Genomic DNA, 19,447 nt, shown 5'->3' on the forward strand with positions numbered 1-19,447 from the left:
CCCCTAACCTGAAATCCATTGAAAAAAAATAGAAATTTCGCTGCTTTTCGGTTATGTGTGTGTAAGAAAGTAAGTCCGAAAGTAAGTCAGTCCACAAAATATTTTGTGGTTGCCTGATTACTGACAAAAATGAAAGGCCACACTGGCAAGCAACCGATTATTTGAGCAAAACTGATCGTGTGTACCCCACTTAAGAGCTCTGATCTTTTACGTGCAAGAATCTTCAATTTTTACTCGAAAAGTGTTCCTTTACTTGATGTAATGCGCCGTTTGCATTCATCCGGATTTAATAAAGCCAATGGATTTCAAATGTCAACTCCATAGAGCAAACGTCAAATAAATCTTCATAAAGTAGATTAACCCGGCAAAATGCTCCAATGCAAACGCCGTTAAAGCATACAATTGACAGTTCACAACTTTTGCTACTTTCGCCACTTTTACTATTTTTAAAAGTATGTAAATTAATCGTATGAAAAATGAACAGTGGTTCTTGTTACTACTTTTCCAAATTCTAGAGCTATCTTCTGTTCACACGATACCGAATTAAGTTCCAGTAAATATTAGACGAGTTTTAAAATAAAAGGTATTTACTATTAAGCTTATTTTAGTTTAAATAAATAAAAATGTTTATTTTTTGCTTTAGAAATAGACAACATTTATCATAATCAATTTGTAAAAATATTTCAACATTTTTCAATACACATGTTTAAATATTATTTGATCTTTAAAAAAAATATATACACATACAAATGATTATTAAGAAAACATTGTAGGCCCGCTGGGATAAGAGTTTTGAGTGTGTGTTATTAAAGTTACAACTAGCTAACAACAATTTTGTTAAAAATAAATAAAAAAAAATAACCAACCTATTTCAAAATAACCGATTTTTAAATGTGGAGAGCACAGAAGGAGTTTGTTTAAAGGTGTTGTGTTTAAATTTTCTTTCTACAACTAAAACTTTGTTTTTGTTTTTACTTCAACACACCAATATATAAAACAAGTTTTGTTTACATTATTTTAAGCAGTTACTAAAACTAAAAAGTAGATAATTTTCATGAATGAGTCGTTTAAACGTGACGTAAATTAAATACGTATAATAAAATAAAAACAATTTAAAGTCTTAAACAGTCATCAAACAGTGGCGTTAATGTTGAAGTCGTTATTTATGATGTTTTTTTTTTTTCTTAAGTATGTAAAATATTTTTTGAATTTTTTTTTGGCTTTAAATATACATACATATATATTTTATGTAATTGCATAAACATTGTACGTTTTTATGTGTAGTTAATTGTACGTAATAATCTCTCTCAAAAATGTACATTCTATTTATGTTGACTTGTGCTGTTTGTTTTTGTTTACTACTTTTGTACAGGAATAAAACTTTCTTGCGCTACATGACTACAGCAGTTTCAATACAAAAAAATGTTTATTCGAAAAAAAGTTCCAAATTATCGAATAAAGTTGTCATCATCACATTAATAGAACACTATTACTTTGACTTCTTAACATCGGATCCATAATTTGACGCTTTGCTGATCTTGGACATGTTGATGGCTTTGACCATGAAGACATAAACTGAAACAATAAAAAAATAGGGTATATTAGGCTTTATTTTTAAACAGTTTTTAATGGTTTGGGATGCAATAAGTGAAATGTACAATAGTCTGCGAACTCTAATATCAATTTCAGGGTTCGGCATACAACAACAAAAGTTTGAGCAAACAATATTGTCATAGTGCATGGTTTTGATGAGCAGTGTAAAGCAGCCATTGGTAGTCAAAATTACTCTTAAATTCGATTTAAAGGCAATTTAAAATAGAGTTTTTGTTAGGACTATTTAATCACAAAACGACCCGTTAATGTGTGGTATGCGAATCTTAGTTCCTACGCAAAAGAGATGCAATTCTTCTATAGTGCGCGTCTTCCCGTTTGGCGTATTGTTAGGGTTTTTTTTGAGCAGCCTCCGACTGGCCTTACTCAACATGTCTCTTTAGCTTCGGGGATCACTTGGATCCTTGTTTTGCTGGGATTAGAAAAGTGACATCTAACGGAGAGTAATCTTTAAAGGATTTTCTACCTACTTTCCTCATTCGGATGATTATCCTATCGCAGATGACATATGTTATAAGTTTAATGTCTACATAGCTGACTTCGTGCAGTTCTTCCATCTGAGGAATATGAAAATATCCGCCGCTAAATAAACTGACACAGTGTTCGCCCATGGAAGCTCCCCCTGAACATATTGGTCGATGGTGTCCATATTGCGACCACTACACTAACTAACCCAAGATGTTAGGTGCCAGTGGGCCATCATCATGAGGAGACGGTCATCGCCGTGAGTATCCTTGACACAATCTAGTTGACAGGCTTCACCCATCCAGACACACACGGAGAGATCTTTATGATCTGGAGAGAGAGGTGTCAAGAATAAGCGGGAACCTCTAGATCAATGAGCCGACCAGGCAGGCTTGAATAGCATTCACAATGATGTAGTTGCGCAGGCAGTACAAAGGTACAGCGTGAATGCCGTACTCGGAGACCACCCCCATCACTCGCAGCAGAAGAACGCCAGCTGTCAAGGCAAACACGAGTAGTGTTAGCCCAGTTAAGATGCGGACGATGCTGCTCACTCAATTAATATTGGGCCCGAATAGTTGGCACGATACCCAACAAATGCCCTATATGTGGATTGAGACCGCACGGCACGCTGCATTTTTAGCTGACTATCAAACCCCACTCACCTGATTCTTTATGGACGTAGCCAGTCTATGTTACGGAATTTTTGAGAAACCAGTTAACTGAATAGAATAAAATATACGATCGTTCATATTTGCTTTGCTACAACAACAACGGCTTTCTAACCATCACCACTCTAAAGTTCTTTATAAACGTCAATATTCTAAATTTGAATAAAATTCTTCCTCTACTTTTCGCATTCTTTGTTTTTATACCCTCAACATTTATGCTAACGAGGGTATATACACTTTCATACGGGCAAAATGTGCCTTATCTAAATAACGGTTTTAGACCCCAAGTATGTTTGGAGGAAATGTGTTTCAGACAATTTGGAGTCGATTGAACAATGTCCGTCCGTCTGTCTGTCTGGCTGGCTGGAGCGCACGATAACTCTCGAACGGATCAACCGATTCGATCCAAAATTTGGCTTTCGTAATATTTTGTCCAAACTTAGTTTAAGTTCGAAGATGGGCTATATCGGTCCACTTCTTCCGGTACCTCCCCCACAAAAGTTCGGAAAATTTGTGTGCACGATAACTCTTGAAGGAAGTAACCGATTTGGTCTATACTTTGGACATCGTGAAACTTCTACCAGACATAAATGAGGTTCCAATATGGACTCAATCGGCCCACTCCTTCGGTACCTCCCACACAAAATTTCGGAAAAGTTCAGTTTAGGGCCTACTCTCGAATCGTTTTTATTTTTGTTGTAACAACTTGCATTCACTGTCCCCTATACGACCATACATGTTTCATCAGGGGCAAGTCCTGAGAAAATCGGACCACTCCTTCTGGTACCTCCCTCACAAAAGTTCTAAGCTTTTCGCTAAAATGGTGTGTACGGTAACTCTCGAAGGTATTTACCGAGTTGGTCCATACTGTGCACATCGTAGTATTTCTACGAGACATAGATTAGGTTCGAATATGGACTATATGTGTCAACTCCTTCGGGTACCTCCCACACAAAATTTCCGAAAAGTGCAGTTTAAGAACTGCTCTCGAATCCCTTTGATTTCTGTTGTAGCAATTTGTATTCGTTGTCCCCATTGCGACGGAACAAGTTTTTTCAGGGGCAAGTCTATAGTTCCTGAGAAAATGACCCGAAAGCTGTAAAGCCCCTACGACAGCAGTAGCTGGAGCGGACGGTATCAGCCGATTTGGTCCAAAGTTTGGCCTTCGTAATATTTTGTCCAATCTTGGTTTAAGTTCGAAGGTGAGCCATATCGGTTCAATCCTTCGGATACCTCCCCCACAAAAGTTTAAAAAATGTCACTAAAATGGTACGCACTATATCTCTAAAACGGGCATGCCGATTTGGTCCAAGGGGATCCAAAGATCTCCTAATATTATATCCAAATGTAGTTTAACCTCCAAAATGGTCCATATCGATCTTCTCTTTAGGGTACCTTCACACAGGCTGAGGGTATATCTCTGTCGGCAAAGCCGACTGATACTTTTTTACTTATTTTATATACTCTTTGCTCTATTTCATCGTTTATGCCATGCCAGACTGTGTGTGTGTGGAGACACAAGTGGAGGTGTGAGGAGGCAAATATTTTGCCAGCACAAAATATATCCATCATCTAGGGAAAGTGGATCTAAAGAAACAAACGGCAACTCCTAGAACAAATGCACTCAAACTCAAGTAAGTAATAAGGAGAAAAGCGGACACAAGGGAAGACCATTTGTGCCTATATAAGTGGTTAGGTTTTTCTTTCCTATTCAATACATTACATGTCCGAGCTGAGTTAATGCACAATAGACTTATTTTTTCTTAAGGACTCCTACAGGAATTGGCTAAAATCGGTTCAGAAGTCTTCCGATTCCTTTTGTAGCTCAATGATACGATGGTCTACTTTTTATTGCGGGGACCGTGCTCTGGACATTTTAAAACATAATGCAACACTACTTATGAAACCGTTGAAAAGTGTGATGACTTCTGTGTGTAATGCCTCGTGACAGAGTTAAAACTTGGACCCACAAAAATATATATGCTTTGTGAATATTAATTATTTTTGCCTTATTTTGTGTGTACTTACATGCAACTAGGACGGCAAGAGCAATTGACAAAGCAATCCAATTCTTCAATATTAACGCAGACAATAAATAGTACATAACCAAAGATACTGAAAACACAGCCCATACTGCAAAGTTAATGAGAGAACATAATCTCTTGGGATACTGTTTGCATGCAGTCTCTTTTATTCCGGATGTTTTAAAGAAGCTGCCGGTACTATGGAAACTATCGATAATTTTATCCTTTTCAACGAAAAGATTTTGTAACCAAGCTGCTGCCTTTTCCTCGTCAGCTGGGACATTATCCAATGGTATACGGCGTACAAGCATAAATCCTTCTACAGGTTTACCATTTAAAAGTGTAGAAATAGTTGGGGGATTCTGAAAAAAATATTTTAATATGTTACTTGCTTGATTGTATTTACGAGTATAAAGTCACTTACCACTGCATCTTTTTTGAAAGCCAAATTGATATCGTAAATTGCTGGACAACGTCCACGTAAGCTTTCCAAACTGGCTGTAAATCCTTTAGTACGGGGTATTAAATGATGTTTCAATACGACCATGCCACGTTCCTGGGCAAATTTAACCGAAGCCTCGTGCTTTTTCTCTGTGAAACGGGTACCCTCAGCATTTAACAAGAGCCAAGTAGGATCGGGATAGGCATAAACTTCTTTCAATTGATGAGCAATAATTTCTCTATCCTTGTCGAAGGAACGTTCCAGGAAGACGAATTCTGCAAATTTCCATGCCCAGCCGATAACGGGTAAATAAGAAATCACTTTTTTGGCGTAGGCTTTACAATTGCCCAGCACACCAACCTTTTCGGTAAACATCCATCCGGCCAACCAGTCAATTTCATATGAATGATTCATAATAAGCAGAACATTTTCTTTGCCGGCATATTTTTTCTCATCCTCAGCATCCATCCAAACATGTACTTTACTATTGGAATACCAATCGGCAACGAAAATTAATTCTAAAATGGAAGAATGGTTTAATATGTTCGTTTCTCCGTAAATGCTGTGTCGTCAATTCAACTTACGTGAATACAAAGAGTAACATAAATAGTACATAAGTCTACGGAAGAGCCGTTTGTTAATTGGTTTTAAGAGGAGATGGAGAATTAGTTGAACAAAATTTATAATTAAACCCGAAGTGAAGAACGTAATTGCTATGCAAAAATGCGTCAGTCTTTGTTGTTTTAATTTTTCCAATGAAGACATTATGATTTCTGGATGTTTCAAATTTTATCTATTGTTATTGATTAAATATTGTGATGAACTATCTGAAATGAGAACGCAAGAAAAAATGTGGTATTAGAAACATTTTGTCTTTGATAGTTTTAGTTAAAAATATTTATAATCTTAAATAAATAATTAATTAAAGTATCTGCTAATGGCTAATTGGGTTATTATTTTCTTTTTATCATATACATAGATCAACCCTCCAGAAAATTACATTGCAATGCTCGTTCAGACAGTTTTGGTCTTGTAAAAGTACATATTTGTAATATTGATAAATTTCCAAAATTTGGACTTTCACAGGTCAACATCTCAAATAGTTTACTAAATATGAGCCCAAAATTTGCAAATTTTCCGAAAAAGAAAAAAATTGCAAGTCAAAATGTGGAAGCTCGATTTTCACCGTAGACGTATTATCGTCCCACCCTAATATATAGCATTATTCTGAGCGTAAATTCCCAAGAGTTTTCCCATGCTCTCCTTTAAGTAGAAACGGCAGATAATTCAGTTTAATTCAGAATAAGGCTGATAGAGATATCTATGAGCGACTCGGCGAGCAGATCTGAGAGATAACATTCGATCAAGATGTATAGGATAACTGAAAGCAAAGGCTAATTGGAGAAAGGTTGCCGCCTCCTCCTTTATGTATAGGACAACATAACAGCAAACGAAAAACGCCCAGGCTCTTACAAAACAAATACCGATCAAAACTATGCATAAATCCGACAAGATTTATCCTCACATTTAAAATTTGTATATCTTCAAACTTATAGGATAAAAATTTGATTCCGTTAACCATTATGTAACCCATTACAAAGTATCGTTACAAGTTTAAACTACTTACTAAGTAATGAGTACGTGTGTGTCCGGCTACAAATCCTAGTGTTCAACGCTCACGATCGGCACGCGAGGTTTTTGTTAACAAAATAAACAACATATGGTGGTGCACATGTAAGCGTTTCAAAAATCCTTAATACCCGTACGCGTGGCACAGTGTGTAGTGTCTTCGGCATGATCAAATCCAGCAGAGAGCGAAATAAAATAAAACATTGAAGTGTGTTCAAATTGAAACAAAATTCCGCCTCAAACGTTCTAAAAATATAACACATGTTTCTAGCTTAGTGCCCTTGTAAAAATAATGGGTTAGTAGGGGGTTTTTGTAAGTAATTACGACTACCAGGATTTTTCCTGGGTATATACACTTTGATACGATCTCCGGTTCGAAAGTTGTCGTGCGCACCAGCCACTACACATTACGGCCGTAGAGGTTTTTACAGGTTTCGTGCCATTTCCTCGGGAAGTATGAACTTGCCCCAGAAAAAAACATGTAACGTCGTAATAGGGGCTCGTGCACAACCTGCTGCAAAAAATTAAAACGATTTGAGAGGAGGTCTTAAACTGCTCTTTTCCGAAATGTTGTGTGTGAGGTACCCGAAGGTGTGGACCGATATATTCGAACCTGATCTAAGTATGGTGGAAATATTACGATGTGCAAAGTATGGGCCAAATCGGTTACTCCCGCTATCGTGTGCATCATTTTAGCAAAAAAAAAAATGTTGAACTTTTGTGGGGGAGATACCCGAAGGAGTGTACCATGGTCCATCATTGATCTTGATCTAAGTTTGGACAAAATATGAAATTTCAAGGCGTTTCATAATTCTCTCAATCTGACGCTGTCAATACCCTCAAACTTATGTGAAGACGAAGAAAACAAATTTTAAAACGTTTGGCAAAGAAAATTGTCAAGCGCTAAACACAATAAGCCTCAAACGTAGTTTCAGGCAGTTGCGTTTCTTTTCCCGTTGACTGATTTATGTTTTGCATTGATTAAGTCTGAAGATGCTCTTAAAAAGTTTGTTGGTGTTTCTGCACGGTTACGCCACAAATTATTAAATCCTGAATCTACAATAATTTATAAATGTTTACTACGGTAAAAATTGTCCTTTATGATATCAAACAAGTAAAAAAGTATCAGTCGGCTTTGCCGACAGAGATATACCCTCAGCCTGTATATATTGAAACAATTTTTTCCCAAAAAACGTATGTATGTATTTAAAGGTTTTTATAAATTTTGTGAATTTGAACCAACGAAAATATGCATTAGGATTAGGGATCAAAAGTTTTGCGGAGGAGATACTAAAAGGAATGGATCTTCATTGACCATTATGGAAGTGGATCTTCAGCCACTCCATATGGTGCCATATGGGGTTTTTACTCACTTCGGGATCTTTACTCAAGAAGTATGGACCTGCCCCTGAAAAAACGTTTACCATCGTAATTGAGGCAGCGAATGCAATTTGCTTCAACAAAAATCAAAGTGATTCGATAGCAGGTCTTAAAGTGAACTTATCCGAAATTTTGTGTAGGAGGTACCGGATGGATTGGACAAATATAGTCCATATTTGAACCTGATCTATATCTAGTAGATATATTAGGATGTGTAAAGTATGGACCAATTCGGCCACTCCCTTTAAGAGTTACCGTATGAACAAATTTTCCGAACATTTTTGAACTTTTGTGGGGGAGGTACCTGAAGGAGTGGTCCGATATGGCTTATCTTCAAACTTAGACTATGTTTGGACAAAATATTACTAAGGCCAAATTTTGGGCCCAATCGGCGGATCTGTTTTAGAGTTATTTTGCGCTCCAATCACCTCACACCGTGTCATAGGGATTTTTTACAACTTTCACATCTTCTCAGGGAGTATGGACTTGCCCCTAATGAAACTTGTACCGTCGTATGGAGGACAGTGAATACAAGTTGCTAAAACAAAAATCAAAGCGATTCGAGAGATGGCTCTAAACTGAACTTTACTGTACCCGAAAGAGTGGACCGATATAATCAGTATTCGAACTTGATGTATGCCTAGAGGTAGTATTACCATATGCAAAGTTTGGTTCAATTCGGTTACTCCCTTCGAGAGTTATCGTGCGCACAAATTTTGCGACAATTTTTGAACATTTGTGGGGGAGGTACCTGAAGGAGTGGACCTATATGGCCCATCTTCGAACTTAAATCAAATCTGGACAAAATATTTGGATACCCAAAATTTGAACCGAATCGATTGATCCGTTCGAGAGTTATCGTGCGCACCAGCCAGCCAGACAGACAGACAGACGGACGGACATTGCTAGATCTACTCAAAATTGTCTGAAACGGATATCGTACAAACATACTTGGGGTCTAAAACCATTATTTCGATGAGGCACATTTTTGGTCGTATCAAAGTGTAAATACCCTCTTTAGCCTAAAGGCTGAGGGTATAAAAATAGTAAAAATTAGTAGATTCTTGAAGTTATGGAACAGACCAATTTTCTTTTTTAAATCAATACCAATTGTTACAATTGCTATAAAACAATCGTCTCCAAATGAACTAAACAAATTTATACAATAATTACTTGTTCACCTTTTCAGGTCAACAAAAAATTTAACTAAGTATACAAATAAATACTCACAATAACATCCAGTGCCCGTCCGTTACGGTACTCCACTGTTTATTTTCTACAATTAACTAAAAACTGTGAACAATACAATGGAATAAAAATGGTCATTTCGAAAATATTATAGAACATAAGTTAAACAATAACAAAGAGAAGACATATAAAAAACATACATATGTATACCGTAAAAGCCATATCAAAACAAAAATTCAACATTATATTGCCCTAGATACTGAGTACAAAAAAAAGGCAACAGCAATAACAAATGGTAGTAATTATTTTGATAAAAAATATACATATGTAATTTTGTTAGCAGAAAAGGCAAAGGTCATTGATGATCGTTAATTCTTCAATATTCTATGAATTCAAGTGTATATTGGTTATAAAAATGATGTGGAAAGTATGGGACGTGACCATCTAACTCAGTGACAAAGCAAGTGTAGAGTTGCAATTGTTAAAAGAAAAATAAATGTTTCAAACAATGTATTTACTGATATTCTGTTTCTCTAAATCTGCCCGGTATCGTAAACACTTCATTCATAATAGGTTTTTAGCTCAAACTAAAATGCTGTAATGTCTTTTGTTTTGACTTTTAAATCAACTTTATCAACAAATTGCTTTGAAATGCGATTAGGAAAGACCCCTCTGCGGTTAATATTTATTATAAAATATCGAACAGCCGATTCCAAAGAGTTTGTACATTAAAAGGTTGTGTGTGTAGCTTTTTATTCTTTTCTTACTTCTACTCTGCTTATTAATTCAAGAACCCGTAAATATATTTACCATTTGTATTGATAAGAAATAAATTGTACATTTATTATTAGCAACTACAAAGCAGTCAATTATAGCAACAGGACAAAGTCCACTTTTAAATTCGATAAAAAGAATTCGTCATTGTAAATTAAAAAAAAAAAAAAATGTTGATCGATTTGTGTGTGTGTGTGTACGTACGTAACACAGGTACACATTGTAATGGTTGCTAGATTGCACAGTAATTCTGTGTTTATAAAATCTCTACTATGTAATATATAAAATAATTTTGTAATAAGTGCATGACTGATAAGTTTATTATTAAACAATTATTGTTATTCTGAACGTAAATTCCTCGTGAGTTTTTTCACTCTCTCCTTTAAGTTAAAACGGCGGAGAGACAAAACTTACGGCGGGTTTTCAATCAAAATAAAGTATCAGTCGGCTTTGCCGACAGAGATATACCCTCAGCCCAAAATACGTATGTATTTAGGGGGTTTTAAAAATTTTGGGCGTTTGAACCGACAAAACTGTTGATTAGGATTAAAGATCAAAAGTTTTGCGGAGGAAATACTAAAAGGAATGGATAGACATTGACCGATCTCCAGCCATACATATGGTGCCATGGTGCCATAGGGGGTTTTTACACTCTTCGGGCTGTTTGCTCAAGAAGTATGGACTTGCCCCTAAAAAAACTTTTACCATCGTAATTGAGGCGGCAGCGGATGCAAGTTGCTTCAACAAAAATCAAAGTGATTCGATATCAGGTCTTAAAGTGAACTTATCCGAAATTTTGTGTGGGAGGTACCGGATGGAGTGGACAAATATAGTCTATATTTCAACCTGATCTATATCTGGTAAATATATTAGGATGTGTACAGTATAGACCAATTCGGCCACTCCCTTCAAGAGTTACCCTATGAACAATTTTTCCAAACATTTTTGAACTTTTGTGGGGGAGGTACCTGAAGGAGTGGACCGATATAGCCCATCTTCGAACTTGAACTAAGTTTGAGTAAAAAATTACGAAAGCCAAAATTTTAACCGAATCGGTTTATCCGTTCGAGAGTTATCTTGCGCTCCAACCACCTCACACGGTGTCATAGGGATTTTTTGCAACTTTCAGGCTATTTTCTCAGGAAGTATGGACTTGCCCCTGATGGAACTTGTACCGTCGTATGGAGTGCAGTGAATACAAGTCGCTAAAACAAAAATCAAAGCGATTCGAGAAATGGCCCTAAACTGAACTTTCCGAAATTTTGTGTACCAAAAGGAGTGGACCGATTGAGTCCATATTGAAACCTTATATAAGTCTGGTACACATTTCACGATGGGCAAAGTATGGACCAAATCAGTTACTCCCTTCAAGAGTTATCGTGCGCACAAATTTTCCGAACATTTTCGAACTTTTGTGGGGGAGGTACCGGAAGGAGTGGACCGATATAGCCCATCTTCGAACTTGAACTAAGTTTGAGTAAAATATTACGAAAGCCAAAATTTTAACCGAATCGGTTTATCCGTTCGAGAGTTATCGTGCGCTCCAGCCAGCCAGACAGACGGACGGACATTGCTCAATCGACTCCAAATTGTCTGAAACACATTTGGTCCAAACATACTTGGGGTCTAAAAACCATTATTTCGATGAGGCACATTTTGCCCATATGAAAGTGTATATACCCTCGTTAGCATAAATGCTGAGGGTATAAAAACAGGGGGTTAGTTTGCTGATATCTCTCACTTTTGCATTTTCTGCACTCATTTTCTTCGTTTTTTGGTTAAATTGTCTTCTTCCATCAATTTATTTACCAACTGTACACGAAAATACATAACGAAAAAAATACATATAAGTTCCCACATCATTTTGATATGGAATATTTTTTGTAGAGTCACACTACGTGTTGAACATGTAGTTGAAAAAAATGTAAAACATACACAAGGAAAACACATGGTGTAATATAGCCTTAAGTTTGAAAGAGCAATTTACAAGTCCCACAGAGATATACCCTCAACCTGTATGAATTGAGACTTTCACGTATGGTCAGATCGGATACGGGTTACACAACCGAAATTCTTTTCCCAAAAATTTACCGTTTCAGACAATTTGGAGTCGATTTAGCCATGTCCGTCTGGCCGTCGTAATATTTTGTACAAACATGGCTCAAGTTCGGGTACGTCCCCCACAAAAAAAAAATTTAAGATCTCTCGAATAGTTTCGATTTTTTTGCAATTTAGGTTGTTCTCGGCGCCACATTTTTACGTCGGGGCAATTTTTTTTTTTTTTTTTTCAAATCTGTAAAAAACCTAAGTTGGCTCAAACTTAGCATTTAATGTTCCTGCGAATCTTATCAGTCAACTCCCTCCAGTACTTCCCTCAAAAAAGTTTAAACATTTTCGCTGTAATGGTACGCGCGATATCCCTTAAACGGAGCAGCAGATTTGGTCCAAACTTTGGATATCGTAATATTTTGTTGAAACTTGGTTTAACTTCGAAAGTGGGCTATATCGGTCCACCTTACCTGACGCAAAAAATTTCAACATTTTTGTTAAAGTGCAGTTTAAGGTCTGTTCGAGGATCCTTGGGGATCTGTTCAAAGCGATAATATGTTTTTCGTGGGCACGTCCATGCTTCCTGACATAACGGTCCAATGGACAATTTCGGCCCATTTCTTCCGCACAATACTTTTGAGCTTTTTCTTTTTGGGGAAAAAAATTTTGTTTGTAGTTGTTGCAGCAACATAAGTTTAATGCTGTGTTGGCAGCCGCTGGGTGAAACGCTTTTGGTTTCGGGTCAATCCGGTACAAAGAACCCGCTGCCGTGGGATTGTGATTTTTGTTGTGTAGTCGGTATTCGATCTTGAGGATATATCTCTGTCGGCACGAATGATACTTTTTTACTTGTTTCTTGGAAAAGTCCACACTTCCTGAGATATTTTCCATAATTTCCCCAAAAATTGAAAAGAAACTCTAACATCATCCAAGAATAATAAATTAAAAAAGTCTTGGTCACAAAATCCCCAAATCATGCACTCAGAACCAGTTTAACACCTGGATGGTTACTTTGTACTACGATGCGTAAAGAAAATGAAATAATTGTTACTCTCTAATGGGTGTTCGCATCTATTTTTTTTTTTTTTTCATTCGCAAATTTGTCATCACCGCTCTCAGTAATTCAAAAGAGTATATCAAAATACCAAACGCAAATGCATTGCAATATAGAATAACCCGCCCTAGTCATTGGTGGTTCTGAAATTCTTAGCACATGTTGTCATTTTGGGCTCGATTAAACATTATATCTCTTCCCATGAAGACACCTATAGAAGGGAGTACCCGATTCTATCGTAATGTTGTTTATCGTAATATGCATACCAAATCTAAATCAAGGACTCACAATATCGATCGACTAATTCTGGAACCCCTCCACATCAGTGCAAGAACAATATCCATTTGCGGATCGAGAACCATAAAAAATCTTGATCAATATAATTAGTCTATTTTCATTTTTTTTTTTTTGCTGGTTAGTTTTATATAATTTCTCTTTCGAACTGAGTTATTTCAACATTCTCTGGAGAACTTAAGTACCTATTTTTCTCACAACTCTTTGCTTAACAACCTGCACAAATTGCGATGTCATGTCACAACGCTGTAATATATTATAATTTGTCACTAAGTGCCACCGAAATAAAAAGTGGGAATAACGCATTAACCTTTTTTATAAACGATCAATTTAAATATAAAATGCATATCTTTTATTTTATCGTTGTTGTCGTTATAAACCTATAAATTTGCTGATATCTTACATACATTTATAGATATTTTATTACACACGGCGGCATGTTAAGTCATTTTATTAGGGTAATTGTTCCAATAATTTTGTTATTTCACAGTAATTCACACCTTCCATGCAGCACACACGTAGGGAATTTATTTACATTTTATTAATTTATTAGCTTGGTGAATAATGAACTGTACAAATTAAAAAAAAAAACGAATAGTACGTCCTCATTGTATTGGATTTGGTAAATACAATGGATTTAAATTGTCAATTCCATTGCATACATGTCAGATAGGTCTTGCTAAAAGTGGTGAAACCGGCAAAAAGCTCTAATGTAAGCACTTCCTATAATTTCTTTGCACGTGGCAATTATGTTTTACCACCCTGCACTACTACACCTGTTGGATATTTTGTTACCCAAAACTAAAAAACTTGTTATTTAATTGTTGTCTTATTAGGACGAAGGTCTTTTATTTGTGAGAGTTTTATTTAATTGAATTTAATTGAGCTATCATGACCTAAGGAGTTTGTATTGAAAAAGTGATATCTAGCGAAGTCTACCGTTAGGTTAATAAATCTTCCTTTTGTTGGATGAATAAAAAAAGAAGGCAAAATAAACACCCGTGACGTAAGTCATTCTTCCGTTGTGATGACGGCCAGCCGATCAGAACAATCAAAAGAAGTGCAAGATTTGCCTTGTTTTGAAGCCAGCTTTTATATGTAGCACAAATTTTTAAAAATGGAACTATCTTGGAACACAGCTAATGTGACAATTTACGTACATATATTTGTTTTAAATTTCAAAGGCATAAAACAATGCAATCAAGGTTCATTTAATAGGGTTACCCAGAAAGCAAATTCGTAAAAATTAGTAGATTCTTGCAGTTCTGGAACAGACCAATAATTGGCACAATTCAGATAAAGAAGTTGTAGAAGTATAATTTTGATTGAACCCAAACATTTTTTTTTTTTAATTTTTTAACACAAAACTGTATTTTGACAGCAAAAGAACCAATCAGATGGTCTTACAAGATCACCTTGTATTGCATCATGAATGTAATAGTACGTTTATATATAACCGGATTTAACAAACCCACTGGGTTTCAAATGTCAATTCCTTTGCATATACGTCAAATAAATCCTCATTAAGAAGGTTAACCCTGCTAAGGCAATTATTGCTCTGTTCCAGATCCTGCAAGAATTTACAATTTTTTACTACGATAACAATTTTTCCTTTATGTTATCGAAAAAATATTAAAAATTAGCACATTCTTGCAGTTCTGGAACAGACCTAATATAAACATGGCCTAATAAATATAATACAGCTTAATGTTTGCAAATGATTTTTTAATTAATCGATTTTTAATTAAAAACACTGCCAGAATGTCTTCCTTAATATCGGTCACTTTAGTTGAAATGCCCCCAATCAAAGCTGGGATATTCGTCATTACAATTCAACAAAAAAAAAAAAAAAAAAATGGAAGAAGTAAGAAAGTAGTAGCGGCTTTGTGACAGAGATATACCCTCAGCCTGTGTAGACAGATAAACCCAGATCCTTTCCTTTAAAATTATGTATTTAGGGGATTTTCAGAAATGTTTGGCCTTTTTAGGACATATGAACATGCCGACATAAATATGGATTTGGATTAAAGTTCAAAAGTGTTGCGAAGGAGGTATCTGAAAGAATGGACCGCAGTGTCCATTTTGGAAGTGGATCTTATTTTCTTGGGAGTCATTTCTTTCGATAGATATCGCGCACACTAGTCATTTCAGTTGATCACCGTACTATATAGAGCTTTTGAAAAAACATGGACTTGCCCACGAAAAACATAATATCGCTGTAAACAGGACCACAAGGAGAACCTCGGTAAAAATTTCCAAAAAATCCTCGAACAGACCTTAAACTGCACTTAAACAAAATTGTTGGAGTTTTGTGACGGAGGTAACCTAAGGAGTGAAACGATATGGCCCCATTTTCGAACAAACTAAGTTTGAACAAAATACATATTACGAGATACAAAGTTTGGACCAAATCGGTTGATATATTTCGTGTACCATTTTAGCGAATAGCGGAAGTAGTAGACCGAGGTCCATCTTTGAACTTTATAGAAGATTCACAGAAATAGTACTATATGCTAAGTTGGGACCAACGCAGTATTCATTTCGAAAGTGCGCACCAGCCACTACACATGGTGGCCGTAGGTGTTTTTTACAGCATTTGGGCCATTTACTCAGGAAGTGTGGACTTGCGTAATGAGGGTAGTTGTAGCAGAAAAAATCAAAGCGGTTCGATGGCAGGCCTTAAACTGCGCATTCCGGAAATTTTGTGAGGAAGATACCCGAAGGATTTAACCGATATAGTCTATACTCGAACAAAATATGGGCCAAATTGATTGCTGTCTTCGAGAGATATCGTGCGCATCATTTTAGCAAAACGTTTTGGACTTTTGTGGGGAGGTACCCGAAGCAGTGGAGCGATATAACCCATCTTCGAACTAAAAGTAAGTTTGGACGAAATATTACGAAAGCCAAATAAGTAAGCTCTTTCTTTGGGTTCGGGTCGTGTGTGAATTGCCGAAAAACTTCGTAACTTCCAAATAGTAGGACCAACACTTCCATAAAACACTTTAAACATTAAATGGAAGGTGCTTACACCTGGGAAAATCATAGTACAATGTTTACAATGTTTATAGATGAGAAAAATCAAGAAACCAAAAAAAAAAAAAATCGCCGGAGGGATTTTCAAATGAATCGCGGTTAAAGTTCACATTTTTAGGGTTTTTTAAGTTTTTCACGTTTTTGCTTGAAAACCGCATGTCCTATCGAAATGTGATAAGAGAAAACAGTGTAGCCATGAAAATTCTCTATAAGATTGACCTTTATGATATTTTCGTAGGTTTTACCATTTTTGAAAAATAGAAGTTCAAATTGGGACAATGCATTGATTATGGGACATGTTCTCTAATCCGCAAAAAACTTCCCAGGTGTAAGCACCTTTCATTTAAAGTTAGTTAATACGCACCGTGACTAGGAAAGTTGTGAATTTTGCCAACATTTAGTTGCAGACGCGAATAATGAAATACATATTTTACTTTTTCTTATGTGTAGGAACATTTTTAATAAAACTGTATTAATTTTTTTAATTACATGTTCATAACAGCTATAAAACGGCTAATCGTTTCGATTTGCATAATACTTTTTGTTTTGCATACATTTAGTTGACCAATGGTATTTGTTTGTGTTTACGCATAATAAAGGGACAATTCGAATTTTACTTTATTCGAGTGTTCTTATTGGACACATTCGTAATTCCCAAACGGCAATAAAATGATCTCCAATTGGAACGAACTTTCATTTTCCAATATGTTATGTTTAATGTACCATTTACATTTATTCATTAACGTTCTGACGTGGCTTGTTGCTGATGTTTATTACAATTTCAGCGATTATCAGTTAAAATTTGCCAATTGGAAATGGTAAAAATGAAAAAGACAAAAGTGAAAGCTTTGTTTTCTTTGATGTTAAATAAACACAAATAAACATTTTTTTCCCCCATTGATGCAAGTGAAAAACTACAGCATGTATAGCATGTATGCACGTTCATGAATGGTACCAATAAAGCGTACCAATAAACAAGTATAATTTTTGCAATTTTTGTATTGAAATAGTTGACCTTGACCTAACGCTAATTTTAATTTATACCCCAATGTGTTTTGCTAAAGGCCAATTTAATTACTTTATATATGTATATACTAAATTCTTTTCTTTATTAAAACGTAAACAATATGTTTAGTTTTTCAATAGAACACACCGATGATTTACTTCATGTGCTTTGTTGTTGTGATTGTTGTGACACATACACATTTTCCTAAACTTACCTATATTGACGTTGTGTGAAGGATTGGTTGATAGTTTACACTCTTTTTGTTACATAAAATATATGTGTTTTGTTGGAATATTTGTGAATAAAACACTGAAATTATCTTCGTACTATAACACTTTGTTATTTATTTCAATAACACCTCGAGAGACCTTAAAGCAAAACAATAGTTTGCGAAAGAAATGCGATACTTTGACTCTGGATAGCAACGTTGTTAACTTTGACATATTCATTAGATACAACAAGGTGACTCAAAGAAGGAGAAGCAGGAACTAATCAGCTGTTGGATTTTTAAATTGTTTTGAACTGCATCACCCTGTATCGTCACACATTTGGTCTGTTCCTTTACTTTTGAAAGTGGTAAAACCGGCAAAAGTAGCAAAAGTTGCAATCTGCTTCCATATGAATTGTATGGTGTCTGAAGTAAAGGAACGCTTTTCGAGTAAAAAGTTGTAAAACTTGAAGATTCTTGCACGTAAAGGAACAGAGCTATTAGCTTCGTACCAGAAATAAAAACTTTTTACACATTTTTCACCGAAATGCGTTCCCGTACACTAAAAAAGTTGCAAAATGTTCACTTCTTTATGTCCCGGTCCACAATAGAGTGATTTCATTGAAAAAACTGCATGAAATTATGAGTCTCTAGATCGACCTCCATAGTAGAGTAAAATCATAAAATTGCTGTAGTGGGGAATTCGATTTAAGAACAACTTATTTCATGAAATTTTTTAATGAAATTCACGCTAGTCCCGGTCCACACTAGAGTAAATTTCATTAAAAAATTTCATGAAATTAGGTGTTCTTAGGCCGAATTCCCCATTACATCAATTTCATGATTTTACTCTACTATGGAACTCAATCGAGAGACTCATAATTTCATGTTAAAATTTCAGTGAAATTATTCTAGTGCGGCCCGGGACTAGGTCCCGGGACTTTGAAAAAAATGGCGCTGAATAGCTTTTAGAGTTGTGTAGTTCCGGAACGAATTAGTTCCATGGAACTATTCCGGACAAGGAACTATTCGAACTATATCCGGCTCTTTCATTTATATAGTTCCTTTAGTTCATATTGTTCCAGCCGTGCATATAAAGCTGAAAACAGATACAACGTTTGATTAAAGTTTTGTGTCGTTTTGGTCGTTTTTACACTGTTGGGCATGATGCCGAAAAATTCAAATTCATTTGAAATATATGCCGGCAAACAGATAAACGCTGGACTTTGGTGTCGTCGTCGCCCTGTTGTTGTTGTTTTTTTCTCGACGCCCAACGCAAAACTTTAATCAAACGTTGTATCTGTTTTCAGCTTTATTCCTTTCATTTATATGATTTATTTTCTTTCTTCGATCTTTCACGTTCGGTTCCTTCATCATTCAGATTCGGCCACATTGTTAAATAAACGTAAATCACATCCTCGTTACATTGCTGCAATTTATTTATTTTTATGTCAATTCATCCACCAAAAGATGAAAACAAAAAGAAAACTGCTTCATTCTCGGAACTATTTGGAATGAAGGAAATAAAAAGAACGAGAAACGAGAAAGATGCATTGAACCATGGTACAATTACTTAGGTAGATGCATCAGCGAATTGCTACAAAAAAACAACTTTT

The 19,447-nt window shown here is 35.7% G+C and overlaps 1 protein-coding gene across 4 annotated transcripts; it reads right to left on the bottom strand.

The window, feature by feature from the left end:
• Positions 1 to 602: 602 nt before the first annotated feature.
• LOC141400846 (1-acyl-sn-glycerol-3-phosphate acyltransferase delta-like) lies at positions 603 to 18,168 on the bottom strand. Of its 4 annotated transcripts, none has more exons than XM_073980417.1 (6): positions 17,838 to 18,061; positions 9,453 to 9,515; positions 5,798 to 6,040; positions 5,196 to 5,731; positions 4,776 to 5,133; positions 603 to 1,575 (listed from the first exon to the last, which is right to left on the bottom strand). In XM_073980417.1, exons 3-6 carry the CDS (start codon positions 5,976 to 5,978, stop codon positions 1,490 to 1,492), a joined length of 1,161 nt encoding a protein of 386 aa, XP_073836518.1. In that variant the 5' UTR covers positions 5,979 to 6,040; positions 9,453 to 9,515; positions 17,838 to 18,061; the 3' UTR covers positions 603 to 1,489. The 4 variants fall into 4 exon arrangements, 3 of the variants coding, with proteins under 3 accessions (XP_073836518.1, XP_073836519.1, XP_073836517.1); XM_073980418.1 differs by lacking the exon at positions 17,838 to 18,061 and adding an exon at positions 9,929 to 10,186; XM_073980416.1 differs by lacking the exon at positions 9,453 to 9,515 and having other exon boundaries at positions 17,838 to 18,168.
• Between the last annotated feature and the right edge of the window lie 1,279 nt (positions 18,169 to 19,447).

This window comes from Musca autumnalis, unplaced genomic scaffold (genome assembly GCF_047663935.1).
Source record: "Musca autumnalis isolate F117 unplaced genomic scaffold, ASM4766393v1 scaffold_4, whole genome shotgun sequence".
Taxonomy (NCBI): domain Eukaryota; kingdom Metazoa; phylum Arthropoda; class Insecta; order Diptera; family Muscidae; genus Musca; species Musca autumnalis.

Excerpts from the sequence above, each read along its gene's own strand:
- LOC141400846 (XM_073980416.1), bottom strand. The coding sequence starts at position 5,978 with ATGTCTTCATTGGAAAAATTAAAACAACAAAGACTGACGCATTTTTGC. Across the intron at positions 5,134-5,195 it reads CTTTCAAAAAAGATGCAGTG|AATCCCCCAACTATTTCTAC; the intron begins GTAAGTGACTTT and ends TATTTTTTTCAG. Across the intron at positions 1,576-4,775 it reads TCTTGCCGTCCTAGTTGCAT|TTTATGTCTTCATGGTCAAA; the intron begins GTAAGTACACAC and ends TTATTGTTTCAG.